The sequence below is a fragment of the Marmota marmota genome, unplaced genomic scaffold, assembly GCF_001458135.2.
Source record: "Marmota marmota marmota unplaced genomic scaffold, marMar, whole genome shotgun sequence".
Lineage (NCBI taxonomy): Eukaryota > Metazoa > Chordata > Mammalia > Rodentia > Sciuridae > Marmota > Marmota marmota.
This window is the reverse complement of record NW_026000173.1, coordinates 1,484,355-1,504,307: the sequence shown is the minus strand read 5'-3', so window position 1 is coordinate 1,504,307 and position 19,953 is coordinate 1,484,355. Positions and strand designations below refer to the sequence as shown.

The window sequence follows — 19,953 nt, the reverse complement described above, 5'->3', positions numbered from 1 at the left end:
TCACATAAAAATAAATAAATAAAAAATAAATGTAGTGTGTCCAACTACACCTAAAAAAATTTTTTTAAGAAAAACAGAAATTGAAACTCTTAAGAATAGATAAGATCACCAAATGAAAGTGCATAAAGTTAGTAGAAAAGAAGAAGAGAAACAAGGATAGCATATTGATAAAAATGAATAGAGTTCTGCTTCTAGTCACCACAGAGTGGTATTGAACTTGCTGTCCAACCAAAAAATTACACATGCAAATATACACACTAGCACAAAGAGGCTGCATTGTGATCCTCAAGAGAAGAGAAACCCAAATGCAAGTGCTACAGTGCATCATCATAGTTTCCTGCATAGAGGCACTTTCTGGCACAGACAGGAAAAGAAATCCTAAACAGAACAGTAGTCTCATTAAACTAAAGGGGCAGAGATTGGAGTTATGAGCTGCTTAAGTGGCTGGAATTTGTAGAGCAGGAAAACTGACAAGGGAGAGCTGCACAGAGAGAGAGGGTCCTAGGAGACTGCATGAAAACTAACCACAGGTTCGTGGCTAAGAGCTAAGTTGCACGCTCTGGCTAAGACTGAGGGTTGGAGATGTGTCTCAGTGGTAGACCATTTACCTGGAATTTGTGAGGCTCTGGATTCAATACGTGGTGGTGGTGGTGGTGGTGGGGAATCCAGCTCATACAAGTTAAAACAATGCAAGCCCTAGTGGAGAGGGCCTCCCTCAGAGTCAAAGCCTAAACAGCCAGAACAGACATGCATTTCTTAGCAGCAGTTACAAACAAACAAAAAAAGCTTGACAGTATCAAAAAGATCCACCAGTAATTTGGCTGCTTATAAGAACAAATTTTGATGCCCTTAAAAGGAAGGGAACATAAACAAAAGTGTTTGACAGGAACTGGGAGGAAGGGAGAAAGGAAAGTTATTCAATGCATATAAGGTTTCAGCTTTGGGGAGGGAAAGGGCCTGGTGTTGTGGCTCAGTGGTAGAGCACTTGCCTAGCACGTGTGAGGCCCTGATTCAATTCTCGGCACCATAATATATATATATATATATATATATATATATATATATATATATATACACATATATATNTATATATATATATATATATCTCCACTGACTACTAGAAAATATACTAAAAAAAAAAAAGGTTTCAGCTTTGCAAGACAAAAAGTTCAGATCTGTTGCATGTTTGAAACTTACTTGTATTAGCCTTCTAAGGCTGCCATAACAAAATACCACATACTAGCAGATTTAAGCAACAGAAATTTATTTTCTCACAGTTCTGAGACTTTAAGTCCAAGATCAATGTGTCAGCAGGGATAGTGTCTGGTGAGGGGCTCCCCCCTTGAATTGCAGGCTTCTTGGTATATTCTCAAATGTCCTTTCCTCATTGTGTACACAGGATAGTGAACTTTGGTATATCTTTTTTTTAATATTTATTTTTTTAGTTGTAGTTGGACACAATACCTTTATTTTATTTATTTATTTTTATGTGGTGCTGAGGATTGAACCCAGGGCCTCACACTTGATAGGTAAGCGCTCACCCCTGAGCCACACAACCTGAGCCTGGTATGTCTTCTTATAAAACACTAACCTATCAGATCAAATTTGACCTCATTTAACTTTAATAACTTGTTTAAAGGCCCCATTTTGGAAAACACTCATATTGGAGGTTAGGGTTTCAAAATATATGTATTTTTCGGGGGACGCAAACATTTAGTCCATAATAGTACTTAACATTACTGATCTGTATGCTTAAAAATGGTTGTGGAAAAAAATAAAAGGAAGGCAACACAAGAGCCAGAGTTTCCTTGAAGAAATGACTAATTCTAGGGCTAGGGCAGAGAAAACTCAAAATGAGCTTGGAGCCTCTTAAAGTCTTTTAGTATTAGAAAATAAGAAAGTTTTTTTTTTAATTGAAGGCATATCAGGACATATAACTAACCCAAAAAAATTCCCAATAGAACAATTTGAATCACAAAATAATAATTCATATTGAATTATAACTCAAAGAAAAAAAGACTGTGAGTCCATATTGATTTAATAAATGAGGAAGAAGTAATAAATTTTTCTTACCAAAGATCTCAAATAATATATGTAGATACTATCCCTTCAGTATGTAGAATATTATTCCCCTCCTTTTGAGTGTGGCCAAGACTTAAATACCTGCTTCCACAGAGCAAAACAGGTAGAGGCAAAGAGTGACTCTACTGAGGAGAAACCTGGTAAATAGTACCCGAACCACATGAACATCTGAACCACCAATGATGAATCTTGGTGATATCATATACCCCCAAATATGACACAATGAGGATACCTAGTTATTAGGTAATTTTCCCCCAAAACCAATAACCCTAGTGAAATATCAAGAAAAAAATGAAATAACTCTAAATTGAGGAGGATTCTATTAAATACATGCCCATTACTTATCAACTATATCAAGATAATGAAAAATGAGAAAACACTGATAAACTGTCATAGAACAGTGAAGAATGAGTAACAAGATAAATAAATGCAATATGGTATCCTGGATTGGATCCTATAATGGAAAAAGGACATTAGTGGAAAACTAGTGACATTCAAATGAGGTCTGGAATTTAGGTATAAAAATGTAACAATGTTAATTTTTTACTTTTGACAGTGCAGTGATTATTTAAGATGTTAACATCAAGAAATATGGCATAAAGAGTACAAAGGAATGCTCTGTAATATATTTGAAACATTTCTGTAAGTCTGAAATTATCCCCAAATAGAAATTTTATTTCAAAAAGGAAAAAGGCATAATTCAGGCTAGCTATAAATATCATATTTAAAGCCAAGAATAGAATAAAATTTATTAGAATGCAAAAAATAAGAAAATGTGGGCCTTGGTCCAGAGAATAATTAATAAATAGAAAATAAATGAACATGACATAGATGTTGCAATTAGCAAACAATAAATTTACTATATGTATCAATATGTTCAAAGACTTAGAGGAAAACAGTCATAATGAATAAAAAGCTGAAGAATCTCATCATGAAATAGAAGCTATAAAAAGAATCCAGTGAATCCTCTAGAATAATATTCATAATTTAAAAAAAAAAAACAACCAAATGGTACTTATAGCAGACTGCAGAGGGAAGAAAAAAGGTCAGTGAACATGAAGACAGATTACTATAAATTACCTAATATTAAGAATAGAGGGGAAATGAGGTGAAAGATAAACAGAACTTGAGTAACCTACAGGATAATACCAAGTAATATAACATATATACAATTGAACTCCAAGAAATAAACAGGAGCTATAATGGAGTTAGAAACGAATTTGAAAAATTAATGGTCTAATGCTTCCCAAATTTGGTGTATAACTTAAATATAAGAAACTCAATGAATCCCAATAAACATAAAGAAAGTAACACAGATCACATAAAACTGATTTTAAAAATATAAAAATATTAAAAGCAGCTAATAAAAAGAACACATTAAGAGAGACGCAGGGTTACAGCGCTGCAGTTTCTGCCAGCCGTGCAAGCACCATACTCAGGGCTGAATTCTGGGTTCGAGATGGGGGAAAGGAAGCGGTCCATCTCGGTTCTCCACACCGGTCAGACCACAGAGGAGGCCAGCAGCCACCATGATGGTAAACTGACGTCACCTTCCCTGTTTTAGACTGACCGCAGCTCATTCAGCAATAGATCAGGTAATTTCAGGCTGCAATTCACCTGCGGCTTGCAGACAGATTGCTAGGGTTCAGCGCCTGGGTGCTTCTTAGAACCTGAGCCTATCGGAGCGAACACCGAGCGCGGGGTGGCCGAGTTCCGGCTCCCGGAACTTCCCTAGACCGGGGCTAGGAGCCCGCGGAAACTGCTTCTCCGTACGGGTCCTGCTGACGGCCGGTCAGGACTCACCCGTTGCTTTGGTTGCCCGGCAAGAGGAACGAAATGCTGCCATTCGCATAGGACACCAACATGGCAGAGATCTGATGTCAGCAGAAAGCGGCGGAGGAGAGAACTTCATCAATTCCAGCGGTGACATAAGCAGTTGGTCTCCTGGTAGGGGGGGTGAGGCACAGACACCCGAGTCTCCTCAATTTGTCGTTGAGCCAGAGGGGAGAAGCCGGGCCGCTGCCAGCGCCCGGAGCAGGCCCAGCGGCTCGCCAGCGTGGTGACCGTGTGGCCCCAATTGGAGAGGAGGCGGAGCGGAGCCACCACTCGCACCCGCAAGGTGGGCAGACCCGCGACCCAGTGGTACATGGGCGTGGTAGGAGGGGCAGGGCAGAGCCGCCGTTCGCGCTTGCAAGGTAAACAGACCTGTGACAGCCGGGCAGGTCAGGCCCAGTGGCCTGCCAGTGCGCTACACATGTCACCCCAACTGGAATAGGGGCAGAGCAGATCCTTCTCCCACGCCCGGATCAGGCCCTGCCAGTGTGGTGGTCACGTGACCCTAATTGGAGTGGGGGCGGAGTGGGGGCAGAGCGGAACCTCCACTCGCGCCCGCAGGGTGAGCAGACCAGTGATCAAACTGCAGATCAGACCCAGGGGTCTGCAGGCGTGGTAGGAGGGGCAGGGCAGATCCGCCGCCCGCGCCTCCAAAGTAGGCAGACCTACAACAGACCGGTGGATCAGGCCCAGGAGCCTGCCGGCATGGTACAAACACCACCCTAATTGGAGTAGTGGCGGAGCAGAGTCACCGCCCGTGCCAGGAACAGGCCCAGCGTCCTGCAGGCGGGGTAGTCACGACACCCCATTTGGAGTAGGGGCAGAGTAGAACCGCCGCCCGCGTCTGCAGGGTAGGCAAACCTGCAACCGACTGGCGGATCAGGCCCGGTGGCCAGCCGGCGTGGTACACTCGTCACCCCAATTGGAGTAGGGGCAGAACAGAGCCGCCGCCAGCTCCCAGAACAGGCACAGTGACCTGCCGGCGTGGTAGCCACGACACCCCAATTGGAATAAGGAGAGAGCAGAGCCGCCGCCCGCACCTGCAGGAAAGATACGCAAGCAGTATGAAAAGACAAGGAAAGAAAGGACCACAAGCAATGCAGGTCAACGCAACTTTAGAAGAGGTAACAGCTGCAGCAGATGGAATGTCAGATAAAGAATTCAGGATATACATGCTTCAGATGATCTGGAGTATCAAGGAAGACATTAAACAGCAAAATCAGACAATGAAAGATCACTTCGACAATGAATTACGCAAACAAATCCAGGAAGCAAAGGATCAACTATACAGGGAGATAGAGGTTATAAAAAACAAACAATCAGAAATCCTAGAAATGCAGGAAGCAATAAACCAACTTAAAAACTCAATGGAGAATACTACCAGCAGAGTAGAACACTTAGAAGATAGAACATCAGACAATGAAGACAAAGTATTTCAACTGGAAAAGAACATAGACAGCTCAGCAAGACTGTTAAGAAACCATGAGCAGAACATCCAAGAAATATGGGATAACATTAAGAGACCAAACTTAAGAGTCATTGGGATACAGGAAGGTACAGAGCTCCAAACCAAAGGAATGAGCAGTCTATTCAATGAAATAATACGAGAAAACTTCCCAGACTTGAAGAATGAGACAGAATCCCAAATCCTAGAAGCCTACAGGACGCCGAATGTGCAAAATCATAAGAGATCCACACCTAGACACATTATAATGAAGATGCCCAACATACAGAATAAGGAGAGAATTTTAAAAGCTACAAGAGAAAGGAAGCAGATTACATTTAGGGGTAAGCCAATCAGGATAACAGCTGATCTTTCAACACAGACTCTGAAAGCTAGAAGATCCTGGAATAACATATTTCAAACACTGAAAGAAAATGGGTTCCAACCAAGAATTGTGTATCCAGCGAAATTAAGCTTCAGGATGGAAGATGAAATTAAAACCTTCCACGATAAACAAAAGTTTAAAGAATTCGCAGCTAGAAAACCATCTCTTCAAAACATCCTCGCCAAAGCATTACAGGAAGAGGAAATGGAAAATAACAATGAAAACCAACAGTGGGAGGTAGGACAGTAAAGGGGGGGGAAATAATCAAAGAGGAAAACAAACCATGTTTAGTAACAGAAATAAACAAATATGGCTGGAAGAACAACCCATATCTCAATAATAACCCTAAATGTTAATGGCTTAAACTCACCAATTAAGAGACACAGGCTAGTAGAATGGATCACAAAACAAGACCCAACAATATGCTGCCTACAGGAGACGCATTTGATAGGAAAAGACATACATAGGCTGAAGGTGAAAGGTTGGGAAAAATCATATCACTCATATGGACTTCGGAAACAAGCAGGAGTGTCCATACTCATATCAAATAAAATAGATTTCAAGCCAAAGTTAATCAAAAGGGATAAAGAGGGACACTACATACTGCTTAAGGGAACCATACACCAACAAGACATAACAATCATAAATATTTATGCCCCAAACAATGGTGCAGCTATGTTCGTCAAACAAACTCTTCTCAAGTTCAAGAGTCTAATAGACCACCATACCATAATCATGGGAGACTTCAACACACCTCTCTCGCCACTGGACAGATCTTCCAAACAAAAGTTGAATAAGGAAACTATAGAACTCAATAACACTATTAATAACCTAGACCTAATTGACATATATAGAGTATACCACCCAACATCAAGCAGTTACACTTTTTTCTCAGCAGCACATGGATCCTTCTCAAAAATAGATCATATATTATGTCACAGGGCAACTCTTAGACAATATAAAGGAGTAGAGATAATACCATGCATCTTATCTGATCATAATGGAATGAAACTGAAAATCAACGATAAAAGAAGGAAGGAAAAAGCATACATCACTTGGAGAATGAACAATAGGTTACTGAATGATCAATGGGTTATAGAAGACATCAAGGAGGAAATTAAAAAATTCTTAGAGATAAATGAAAACACAGACACAACATATCGGAATCTATGGGACACATTGAAAGCAGTTCTAAGAGGAAAATTCATTGCTTGGAGTTCATTCCTTAAAAAAAGAAAAAACCAACAAATAAATGATCTCATACTTCATCTCAAAATCCTTGAAAAAGAAGAGCAAAACAACAGCAAAAGAAGTAGAAGGCAAGAAATAATTAAAATCAGAGCTGAAATTAATGAAATCGAAACAAAAGAAACAATTGAAAAAATTGACAAAACTAAAAGTTGGTTCTTTGAAAAAATAAACAAAATCGACAGACCCTTAGCGATGCTAGCGAAGAGAAGAAGAGAGAGAACTCAAATTACTAGCATACGGGATGAAAAAGGCAATATCACAACAGACACTTCAGAAATACAGAAGATAATCAAAAACTATTTTGAATCCTTATACTCCAATAAATTAGAAGATAGTGAAGGCATAGATAAATTTCTTAAGTCATATGATCTGCCCAGATTGAGTCAGGAGGATATAGACAACCTAAACAGACCAATATCAATTGAGGAAATAGAAGAAACCATCAAAAGACTACCAACTAAGAAAAGCCCAGGACCGGATGGGTATACAGCAGAGTTTTACAAAACCTTTAAAGAGGAACTAATACCAATACTTTTCAAGCTACTTCAGGAAATAGAAAAAGAGGGAGAACTTCCAAATTCATTCTACGAGGCCAACATCACCCTGATACCTAAACCAGACAAAGACACTTCAAAGAAAGAAAACTACAGACCAATATCTCTAATGAACCTAGATGCAAAAATCCTCAATAAAATTCTGGCGAATCGGATACAAAAACATATCAAAAAAATTGTACACCATGATCAAGTAGGATTCATCCCTGGGATGCAAGGCTGGTTCAATATACGGAAATCAATAAATGTTATTCACCACATCAATAGACTTAAAAATAAGAACCATATGATCATCTCGATAGATGCGGAAAAAGCATTCGACAAAGTACAGCATCCCTTTATGTTCAAAACTCTAGAAAAACTAGGGATAACAGGAACATACCTCAATATTGTAAAAGCAATCTATGCTAAGCCTCAGGCTAGCATCATTCTGAATGGAGAAAAACTGAAGGCATTCCCTCTAAAATCTGGAACAAGACAGGGATGCCCTCTCTCTCCACTTCTGTTCAACATAGTTCTCGAAACACTGGCCAGAGCAATTAGACAGACGAAAGAAATTAAAGGCATCAAAATAGGAAAAGAAGAACTTAAATTATCACTATTTGCAGATGATATGATTCTATACCTAGCAGACCCAAAAGGCTCTACAAAGAAACTATTAGAGCTAATAAATGAATTCAGCAAAGTGGCAGGATATAAAATCAACACGCATAAATCAAAGGCATTCCTGTATATCAGCGACAAATCCTCTGAAATGGAAATGAGGACAACCACTCCATTCACAATATCTTCAAAAAAAATAAAATACTTGGGAATCAACCTAACAAAAGAGGTGAAAGACTTATACAATGAAAACTACAGAACCCTAAAGAGAGAAATAGAAGAAGATCTTAGAAGATGGAAAAATATACCCTGTTCATGGATAGGCAGAACTAACATCATCAAAATGGCGATATTACCAAAAGTTCTCTATAGGTTTAATGCAATGCCAATCAAAATCCCAACGGCATTTCTTGTAGAAATAGAGAAAGCAATCATGAAATTCATATGGAAAAATAAAAGACCCAGAATAGCAAAAACAATGCTAAGCAGGAAGTGTGAATCAGGCGGTATAGCGATACCAGACTTCAAACTATACTACAGAGCAATAGTAACAAAAACAGCATGGTACTGGTACCAAAACAGGCGGGTGGACCAATGGTACAGAATAGAGGACACAGAAACCAATCCACAAAACTACAACTATCTTATATTTGATAAAGGGGCTAAAAGCATGCAATGGAGGAAGGATAGCATCTTCAACAAATGGTGCTGGGAAAACTGGAAATCCATATGCAACAAAATGAAACTGAATCCCTTTCTCTCGCCATGCACAAAAGTTAATTCAAAATGGATCAAGGAGCTTGATATCAAATCAGAGACACGCCGTCTGATAGAAGAAAAAGTTGGCTACGATCTACATACTGTGGGGTCGGGCTCCAAATTCCTCAATAGGACACCCATAGCACAAAAGTTAATAACTAGAATCAACAAATGGGACTTACTCAAACTAAAAAGTTTTTTCTCAGCAAAAGAAACAATAAGAGAGGTAAATAGGGAGCCTACACCCTGGGAACAAATCTTTACTCCTCACACTTCAGATAGAGCCCTAATATCCAGAGTATACAAAGAACTCAAAAAATTAGACAATAAGAGAACAAACAACCCAATCAACAAATGGGCCAAGGACCTGAACAGACACTTCTCAGAGGAGGACATACAGTCAATCAACAAGTACATGAAAAAATGCTCACCATCTCTAGCTGTCAGAGAAATGCAAATCAAAACCACCCTAAGATACCATCTCACTCCAGTAAGATTGGCAGCCATTATGAAGTCAAACAACAACAAGTGCTGGCGAGGATGTGGGGAAAAGGGTACACTTGTACATTGCTGGTGGGACTGCAAATTGGTGCAGCCAATTTGGAAAGCAGTATGGAGATTTCTTGGAAAGCTGGGAATGGAGCCACCATTTGACCCAGCTATTCCCCTTCTTGGTCTATTCCCTAAAGACCTAAAAAGAGCATGCTACAGGGACACTGCTACATCGATGTTCATAGCAGCACAATTCACAATAGCAAGACTGTGGAACCAACCTAGATGCCCTTCAATAGACGAATGGATAAAAAAAATGTGGCATTTATACACAATGGAGTATTACTCTGCATTAAAAAATGACAAAATCATAGAATTTACAGGGAAATGGATGGCATTAGAGCAGATTATGCTAAGTGAAGCTAGCCAATCCCTAAAAAACAAATGCCAAATGTCTTCTTTGATATAAGGAGAGTAACTAAGAACAGAGTAGGGACGAAGAGCAGGAGAAGAAGATTAACATTTAACAGGGATGAGAGGTGGGAGGGAAAGGGAGAGAGAAGGGAAATTGCATGGTAATGGAAGGAGACCCTCAGGGTTATACAGTGGAGGGGGTAGAGAGAGAGGAGGGGAGGGGAGGGGAGAGGTGGGGAGGGGGGAGGGTGGAGGATGGGAAAGGCAGCGGAGCACAACAGACACTAGGATGGCAATTTGTAAATCAATGGATGTGTAACTGATGTGATTCTGCAATCTGTGTATGGGGTGAAGGTGGGAGTTCATAACCCACTTGAATCAAAGTGTCAAATATGATATGCCAAGAAATTTGTAACGTTTTGAACAACCCACAATAAAAAATTAAAAAAAAAAAAAAAGAACACATTAATAATTATCACATAAATGATACCTGAATTTTCATCAGAAACCAAGAGGGAGAAAGATAATGGAATAAATACCATCTTAAAATAGTAAGCCATCAGGGCTGGGGTTGTAGCTCCGTGGTAGAGCATCTGTCTCACATGCATGAGGCTCAGCACCACATAAAAATAAATAAAATAAAAATATTGTGTCCATCTACAACTAAAAAAAAAAGTTTTACAATATTTTTTTAAAATGGCAAGCCATTCTACATACAGCAAAAATATCCAGTAAAAATGAAGAGGAAATAAAGCCATTTTCAGACCAAAGAAAACAGAATTTGTCATGAGCAGCCCCACACTATAAGAAATGTTAAAGGAAGTTCTTTGAAAAGAAATTCACTAAAGGAAAACTTATATCTACAGAAAAGACAGAAGACAAGAAATGGGAAGTATATAGGTACATATAAAATATTTTATTGTTTTCTCTCACTTTCTTTAAAAGAAAAAAGAAATTAAATCAGGTAAGACAAATTATAAGCAAATAGCTTAAAATGATAAATGTAAAGCCAGTAATATCAGTACGATCAAGCATTGTTTAACAACAGGAATATAATTTTAGGAAATGTGCCATTAAGCAATTATCACTGTATGAACATCATCATCGGATCACTGTCATATATGCAGTTGCTGAAATGTTACTATGCAGTGTTATGATTGTAATTGTATTCACCTAAATGGACTAGCACACCAAATAAACAGCAGAAATTAAAAGACTTGAAGAAAAATCAAGAACCAGTTTTGTCTATAAGATACGCACTTCATCTACAATAACACAAATAGGTTGAAAGAAAAAGATACACAAAGAAAAACATCAAACAGTAAGCAAAAGAAAACTGTAGTTGTATATTAGTTTTTTATCATAGCTGTAGTGAATTACCTATCACAAACTTATTAGCTTAAAATGAAATATATTTTTTTCTTAAAGTTCTGGAATCAGACGGAGGCTGAGGTAGAAGGATCACAAATTTGAGGACAGCCTCAGAAGTTTAGCAAAACCCTAAGCAACTTAGTGAGACCCCCCCATCTCAAAATTTTTAAAAAATAAATAAATAGAGCTAGGAATGTAGTTTATTCATTAAGTACACCTGGGTTCAAACCCCAAAAACCGAAAAACTAAAATAAAGATAAGATTAATTTTTTTCTGTACCAACAAAAATTGACAGAGTTCAATCATTATCAGACCACCCTTACTGGAAATGCTTAAGAAAGTTCTTCAAAACTTGAAACAAGACATGCTAAAAACAGCAACATGAAAACATATGAAAGCATAAATCTCACTGACATAGATATAAATATCATGTAACACTTTAATGGTGGAGCATAAATTAATATTAGTCATAACATAAATAATAAAACTTGTTAATCAATAGTACTATAAAAAGAAGTAATCTCTGACTTCAAGAATACAAACTTTACCAAGATGCTGTGGCACACGCCTGTAATCCCAGAAGCTCAGGCGGCTAAGGCAAGAGGATCTCTAGTTCAAAGCCAGTCTCAGCAAAAATCGAGGCACTAAGCAACTCAGTAAGACCCTGTCTCTAAATAAAATACAAAATAAGGCTGGAGATGTGGCTCAGTGGTCCAGTGCCCCGGAGTTCAATCCCCACACACACAGAAAAAAAAAAAAAAAGAATATAAACTTCAAATGAGATGAAATAACAGTGTAGAGATTTTGTACAAAATTAAGTTGTTCTCAGTTTAAAATTACAAGGTTATATTACAAGGTCTTTTATTCAAGCCTCCAAATAACTACAAAGAAAATTAAATAATAAATAAAACAAAAGATAAAGAAAAAAGAATAAAAGCAAATCACTTCAGAAATCATCAAATAACAAAGGAAGACAACAAAAGAGGAAGAGAGGAACAATACAATTGCAAAACAACAAATGACAAAACAGCAGTGATAAAGCTTTGCTATTAAATATAAATGAATTAAATTCCCCAATCAAAAAGCAGATCCTGGCCAGGTGGGTGGAGCACGCCTGTAATCCCAGCAGCTCAGGAAGCTGAGACAGGAGGATTGCAAATTCAAAGCCAGGTTCAGCAAAAAAGCAAGGCACTAAGCAACTCAATGAGACCTTGTCTCTAAATAAAATACAAAATGGGGCTAGGGATCTGGCTCAGTGTCCTAGTACCCCTGAATTCAATCCCCAATACCCACCCCCACAAAAAAGCACATAATGGCTGAATGGGTGAAAAAAATATGGGTAAAAAAAAAATCAAGACCCAGCAATATGTTTTCTGAAAAAAAAAAAAAATTCACTTAAGGACACACATAAGCTGAAAGTAAAGAGATGGGAAAAAATATTTCATGCAAAAAGTAACCTCATAGAGCATGAGTAGCTATACTTATATCAGACAAAACAGACTTCATGGTCAAAAACTGTCTCCAGAAGTAAAAATAATGTTCTTATGATAAAAGAGTCAATTCAACAGATAATTGTACACTTAAAAATATATTTTCTCCCAACAAAAGAGCACCTAAATATAGAAAACAAATATTAATATATCTGAAGAGAGAAATTGATGATAATACAATAACACTATGATACTTCACTATCCCACTTTCAATAGTGAATAGAACATTAAGACAGAAAATAAAGCAACAGCCAACTTGGACAACAAAATGAATCAAATAAACTTAACATGTGTACAGAAGTTTCCACCCAACAGCACCAGAATACTATACCAGTACACGTGGAACACTCTCCAGAGTAGATCATATATTAAAAACCAGATCTTATCAAACTTAAGGCCAAAATCTTTCCAAGAATCTTTTAGAAACACACTCATAACATAATTTGCTCAATTTCATTCACCAGTACATGTGCTTTCCCTTCTCACCTCCCTCCCGCTAGACTCCTTCCCTTACTCTACTGGTCTGCCTTCTATTTTCATGAGATTTCATCTCCTTTTTTCTTCCTTTTTTCTCTGTAGCTTTCATATCAGAGAAAATATGTAACCGTTTCGCATTCTGGCTTATTTTGCTTAACATAATGCTCTCAAATTCTATCCATTTCCTGCAAATAATAAATTTCATTCTATATAACTAAGTAAAACTCCATTATATGTATATACAACATTTTCTTTATCCATTCATCTGTTAATAAACCTAATTGTTGATGGACGAATGAATAAAGGAAATTTCTCTCTCTCTCTCTCTCTCTCTCTCTCTCTCTCTCTCTCTCTCTCTCACACACACACACACACACACACACATGCACACACAATGGAATACTACTCAGCCTTTAAAAAGAAGAGCCTGCCATTTGTAATGGCAGCATGGATGAAAGTGTAAGACATTTTGCTAAGTAGAATAATCCAGGAATACAAATACTGCATAAGCTCACTTACTAGGTAGTATTTAAAATAGTCAAATTTAGCTTGGCATGGTGGTGAATGACTGTAATCCCAGATACTTCGGAGGCAGAGGTAAAAGAATTGTGAAATTAAGGACAACTGGGCAAGAGAACAAGACTCTGTCTCAAAAATAAAATAGCCCAAATTATACAAGCAGAGAGTAAATGGTGATTGTCAAGGGAAGTGAGAGAAATGGAGAGATGGTCAAAGGACACAAAGTTTCAGTTATACATGATAAATAAATCTGGACATCTAATAAACAGCAATATGACTACAGACAACAAGACTCCATTTGTCCTGGAGATTTGCTAAGAGGATACATAAGTGCTTTTACCTCACCACAATTAAAAAAAAAAAAAGAAAGAAAGAAAAAGAAGACAAAAAAATGTGTAGCGATGGGTATGGAAGCTAAGTGATTATGATTAGTTCACAATGTATACATATTAAAACATCAAGTCCTACACCTTAAATATATACAATTTTTGTCAATTACATCTCAATAAAACTAGGGGAAATTCTCTCTTAAACAACTATTTGGCTTGGACAAAATAAAAATAGAAATAATAATAAAATTTTGTCAGGTATGGTGGCACAGGCTTGTAATCCTAGTAACTCAGGAGGTTGAGGCAGGAGGATCACAAATTCAAGACCAGCCTTAGCAACTTAGCAAGGCCCTGTCTCAAAATAAAAAGGGCTGGGGATGTGGCTCAGTAGTTAGGAGCCCTTGAGTTCAATCCGTAGTACCAAAAATAATAAAAATTTTTTAAAAGACTGATCAAAACACAAAGGAAGGGCCGAGGTTATGGCTCAGTGGTAGAGCACTTGCTTAGCATGGGTGAAGCACTGGGTTCGATCCTGGGCACCACACTAAAAAAAAAAAAAAAAAAAAAAAAAAACACGAAGGAAGAGAACACAAATTACCAGTATCAAATATGACGGAGTTGATGGCTCATGTCTGTAATCCCAGCTTCTCAGAAGGCTAAGGCAAGAGGATCACAAGTTATGAAACCAGCCTGGACAAAGTAAAGAGACCCTATCTCAAATTAAAAAATAAAAATTCCTGGGGAATATAGCTTAGTGGCAGAGAATGCCTGGACTCAACCCCCAGTAGCAAAAAAAGGAAAGAAAAAACAAAGAGGGGCTGGAGGTGTAGCTAAGTGGTCAAGTGCTGGCCTCGCATAAGTGAAGGCCTTGGTTCAATTCCCAGCACAGAAAGAGAGAGAGAGAGAGAAGAGGGGGGAGAGATAAAAAGGAAGTAAGGAAGCAGAGAAGGAAGGAAGGAAGGAAGGAAGGAAGGAAGGAGGGAAGGGGAGGGGAGAGAGAAAGAGAGAAAGAGTTGAAGAGGGCATGCTGCTATAGATTTTAAAAACATGAAAAGTATGACAAGTAAGCATCCTATATGCCAATACATTTAATATCTTAGATTAAATGTATAAATTCCTTGAAAAACACAATTTAACAAACTAACAAAAACAAATAGAAATTTTTGAAAAGCTTTGTCTACTAAAAAATTGAATTAGTTAATACAACCCTTCCAATATAAAAAAAACTTTATGCTCAGCAGATTGCAATTAATTCTAGCATATTCTATCAAACATTCAGCAGTAAATAACATAGCTCCTTCAGAAAATAGAAAATGTATGTACACTCTCCCAATTTGGTTTAGGAAATCATGATCCTGTTGCCAAACTAGACAAATAATTGCAAGAAAATAAAATTATAGATACCAACCTTTATGAATATAAATAGGAAAATCTTAAAATATCAGAAAACTGAACCTATAAACATAAAATCAGTGTCATCATAATAGGATGGTTTATCCCACAAGTGTGTGATGTTGGTTTAACATTCTAAAATTAATCATTATTTACCTTATTAACAGAACTAAGAAGAAAAACTATATAACTATAGATTATGCCAACAGAAGCAGGGGGAAAAAAGCACACAAAAAAAAACCCAACATCCATTCAGATTAAATATACTCCATATAAAGAATAGTAAGAAACTTTCCCAATGTTCCAATGGCTTCTATAAAAAACCTACAACTGATAACCTTATTAAGGTGAAATAATGAATGTTATCCCAATAAGACTATGAAAAGGACAAGGATGTCTGAGTTTGTAAACTCTATTCAACATTGTACAGAAATTCTAGAGAAGGAAAAATAAATAAAAGATGAAAAGGAAGAAGTAGAGTTTGCTGGAGAAGTCATCTGGCCCACTGTTTTCTTTGTGGAAAGGTTTTTTTGTTTGTTTGTTTGTGTGCTTTTTGCTATTGATGATGTTGTTGTTATATGTGGTCATGGGGATTAAATCCAGGGTCTCAAAACATGGTAGGCCAGTATTCTACCACTGAGCTACTTTCCCAGGCTTTTAAAAACTTTTTGAGACAAGATCTCACTGAGTTGCCCATGTTGGCCCTCCAACTTGCTATCCTCCTGCCTCAGCCTCCAGTGTAGCTGGGATTTCAGGTTTGTGCCACCCAACTTGTGGGAAGGTTTTCGATCTAAATTCAGTTTCTTTAGTGGATAGTGGGATATCAATGGCTATTTATTTTTTTCTTGAATGAATTTTGGTACTTAGAGTCTTTTAATGAATTTGTTCATCTAAGTCAGGGGTCAGCAAACTTTTTCTGTAAAAGATCACAGAGTAAATACTCCAGGCATTTCCAACAATTTGATCCTCCACAACTACTCAACTCTGTACTTAGTAGTACAAAATCATCAACAGATAAAAATAGAAATAAATATATTCAAGTTCCAATAAAAAGAGGATAGGTAAATAAGTGCTCTTACCACTTTATTCACAAATAGGTGGCAAGCCACATTTGGCCTACAGTTCATACTTTCTTTACAGACCACTGATATAAATTTTCATATTTATTGACATAAAATTATTTATAATATTGCTTTGTTATTCTTTTCTAATTTTTTAAAATTATTTAAGTTTACAATAGAATTATATGTCAGTGCCTTCCTTCTCTAATTTACTAATATTATTTTGATTGACAAATAATAATTGTATATATTTATGGGGTATAAAGTGATGTTTTGATATCTGTATACAATGTGACAAGCCAACATGTCCATATCCTCATATACCTATTTTTTTATGGTCAAACATTTTAAATTTTTGCTCCCTTATTTTGAAGTATATAATACACTATTAATTGACTATATTCACCCTGCTGTGCAAAGATTTCAAGACCCATTCCTCCTATCTATCTGAAACTTTGCACCCTTTGATCAACAACTATCCATTCACTTCCTCCTCACCTGTTATAGTTTGGATATGAAGTGTCCCCCCAAGAGTTCATGGATTGGAAACAAATCCAATGTAGTAATGTTCAGAGGTAAAATGATTAGACTACAGGGCTATAACTTCATCAGTGGATCAACCCATTTGATGAATAAATAATTTGAATGAATAATTGGGTGATAACTGCAGGCAGCTGGTGTGTGACTGGAAGAAGTCGGTAACTGGGTACATGCCCTTGGAAATTCTATTTCATCCCTGCTCCTCACACTCTTCCCACTCTCACCCCACCTAGCTGCCATGAACTGAACAGCTTTCCTCTGCCGCATCTTTCTGCCGTGACATTCTGCCATCATCTCTAGCCTACAGCAATGTAGTAAGCTGATCATGGACTGAACCTCTGAAACCATGAACCCAAAATAAACTTTTCTTGCTTTAAGTTATTCATGTCAGGTATTTTGATCACAGAGGGAAAAAACTAACACACCAACTCCCGGAATATGGTTAAACATTGTTTTGCTCTCCACTTCCGTGAGTTCAATTTCATTAGATTACACATCTAAGTGAAATCGAGGAAAATTTGTCTTTCTGGGTCTGGCTTGTTTCAGCTCACATAATGTCTCCAGATTCACCAATGCTATCACAAGTGCTAGGATTTATCCCCCTTTTAATCCTGAGCAGTATTTCACTGTATATATATATGCCACATTTTCTATATCCATCCATCTGCTAATGGAACTTAGGTTGTTCTATATCATGGTTATTGTGAATAATACTGCAATGAACATGGGAGCACAGGTGTCCCTTTGATATAGTGATTTCAGCAGTTTGGTTATATATAACCTATAAGTGGAATTACTGGATTGGATTGTAGTATCATTTTTAGTTTTGTGAGGAAACTCCATACTGTTTTCTGGGCCTAGCATATGTAAGGCCTTGGGGTCAATCCCCAGCAACACACACACACACACACACACACACACACACACACACAGGTAGATGCATACAGTTCTCCATAACAGCGATAGTAATTTACATCCCCTCTAACAACGTAAGAATTCCCTTTTCTCTGCAACCACTCCAACATTTGTTATCTTTCATCTTATTGTTAAAAATTATTCTAACCAGTGTATAGTGATATTTTGTGGTTTGAATGTGATATGTCCCGCCAAATCACCTGTGCAAGAATATTCTGAGGTGCAATAATTGGATTATGAGAGCTGTAATACAATTAGTCCAACCTAGTTTAAATGGACTAACTGGGTGGTGGCTGTGGACTAATGGGGCATAATCAGAGTGGATGAATCCCTGGGGACATGATCTGGAAGGGTTCACCTTTCCTTGGCCCTCTGCTTCTTGGCTACCATAAGAAGAGCAACACTGTAATCCCAGTGGTTTGGGAGGCTGAGACAGGAGGATTGAGAGTTCAAAGCCAGCCTCAGCAAAAAACAAGGCACTAAGCAACTCAGTGAGACCCTGTTTCTAAATAAAATACAAAATAGGGATGGGGATTTGGTTTAGTAGTCAAGTGCCTCTGAGTTCTATCCCCAGTTCCAAAAAAAGTAGAGCAGTACTCCTCTGCCACACCATTCTGCCATGATGTTCTACCTCATCTTGGGCCTAGAGCAACAGAGTTGGCAATCATGGACTGAATCTCTGAAACTGTGAGCCAAATAAACTTTCCTCTCTTAAGTTGTTCTGGTAAGGACTTTTGATCACAGCAATGAAAAGCTAACAGAACTCATTTTGGTTTTTTTTTTTTTTTTTTTTTTTTTTTNTTGTGCTCCGCTGCCTTTCCCATCCTCCACCCTCCCCCCTCCCCTCATTTTGGTTTTAATTGGCATTTCCTTAAAGATATAGTAATGCTGGGCATTTTTCATAGCTCTTCTGGCCATTTGTATCTTTTGGGAAATATTTTTTCAGATTCTTCATCCATTTTTCAATTGAGTAATTTGTTTTCTTGTTATTATTTGAGTTCCTTATACATTTGAATGTCAGCCCTTTATCAGATGTATCATTTGCAAGTATCTTTTCTCCTTTTTTTATGTTGGAAAAAAAAAGTATATTTAGACTTAGACAGCTGGACTCCGTTTAGATGATCCCAATTTTGTTGGCAACATCCAAAGCACCATAATCAGGAGCCAGTCAAACATATGCCTTTTTCTCTCCATCAGGCCTGATCAGAGTGTTAACCTTGGCCACATCAATGTCATAGAGCTTCTTTATAGTTTGTTTGATCTGGTGTTTGTTGGCCTTGACATCCACAATAAACACAAGTGTGTTGTTGTCTTCAATCTTCTTCATGGTTGACTCAGTGATCAGAGGGAATTTGATGATGACATAGTGGTCAAGCTTGTTTGTCCTGGGGGTGCTCTTCCCAGGATATTTGGGCTGTAAAAGAAAAGTGACCACAACACTCGGAGCAACCAAAGATCTTTACTGCAGCAGTGCAACAGAGGAGAAAAGAAAGAAGGAAAGAAGGAGAGAGAGAGAGAGAGAGGAAAGAGAAGAGGAGAGATGAAGAGGGAGAGAGCAAGAGCAAGAGACAGAGAGAGAGCGCAAGAAAGACAAAGAGAGCAAGAGAGAGAGAGAGCAAGAGAGAGGGGGGCCTGGCAGGAGGGAGTTTTTATAGCCCAAATCTAATGGGGCCTCTGGGTCTGCAAGCTGCCTTGTTGGCCCAAGGAGGGGTTAAGTGTTCAGCCTTGAGCGGGGTTGAATGTTCAGACTTGAGGCAAACAGGTGATAAAGGACCAGATAGAGGGGGGTTTGAGTGTGTGGGCTATCTTGCAGCCAACATCTGTTCAGCCTGCCCTGCAGACAACACAGTTCAGCCTGCTCTGCACCCAACAGGCTGCCTCTGGAGCCGCAATGTCTTGGGTCCCCGGAAGGTAGGTGATGTGCAGATCATCTTTTTATGACTGTGGACATGCTTCAACACTGCCTTCTTGGCCTTCAAAGCTTTTGCTTTGGCTTCAGCTTTGGGAAGGGCAGGAGCTTCCTTCTTAGCTTTCGGCGTCAT

At 38.2% G+C, this 19,953-nt stretch overlaps 1 protein-coding gene across 1 annotated transcript; it reads right to left on the bottom strand.

Moving 5' to 3' along the window:
• Positions 1-18,967: 18,967 nt before the first annotated feature.
• LOC107159910 (60S ribosomal protein L23a-like) lies at positions 18,968-19,953 on the bottom strand. Its single transcript, XM_048787828.1, has 2 exons — positions 19,783-19,953; positions 18,968-19,325 (listed from the first exon to the last, which is right to left on the bottom strand). The coding sequence occupies exons 1-2, from the start codon at positions 19,951-19,953 to the stop codon at positions 19,080-19,082; spliced, it is 417 nt and encodes a 138-aa protein (XP_048643785.1). The 3' UTR covers positions 18,968-19,079.

Coding starts and splice junctions, on each gene's coding strand:
- LOC107159910 (XM_048787828.1), bottom strand. CDS start 19,953: ATGACGCCGAAAGCTAAGAAGGAAGCTCCTGCCCTTCCCAAAGCTGAA. Junction 19,326..19,782: donor TGCGGCTCCAGAGGCAGCCT/GTTGGGTGCAGA, acceptor TTTCTTTTACAG/CCCAAATATCCTGGGAAGAG.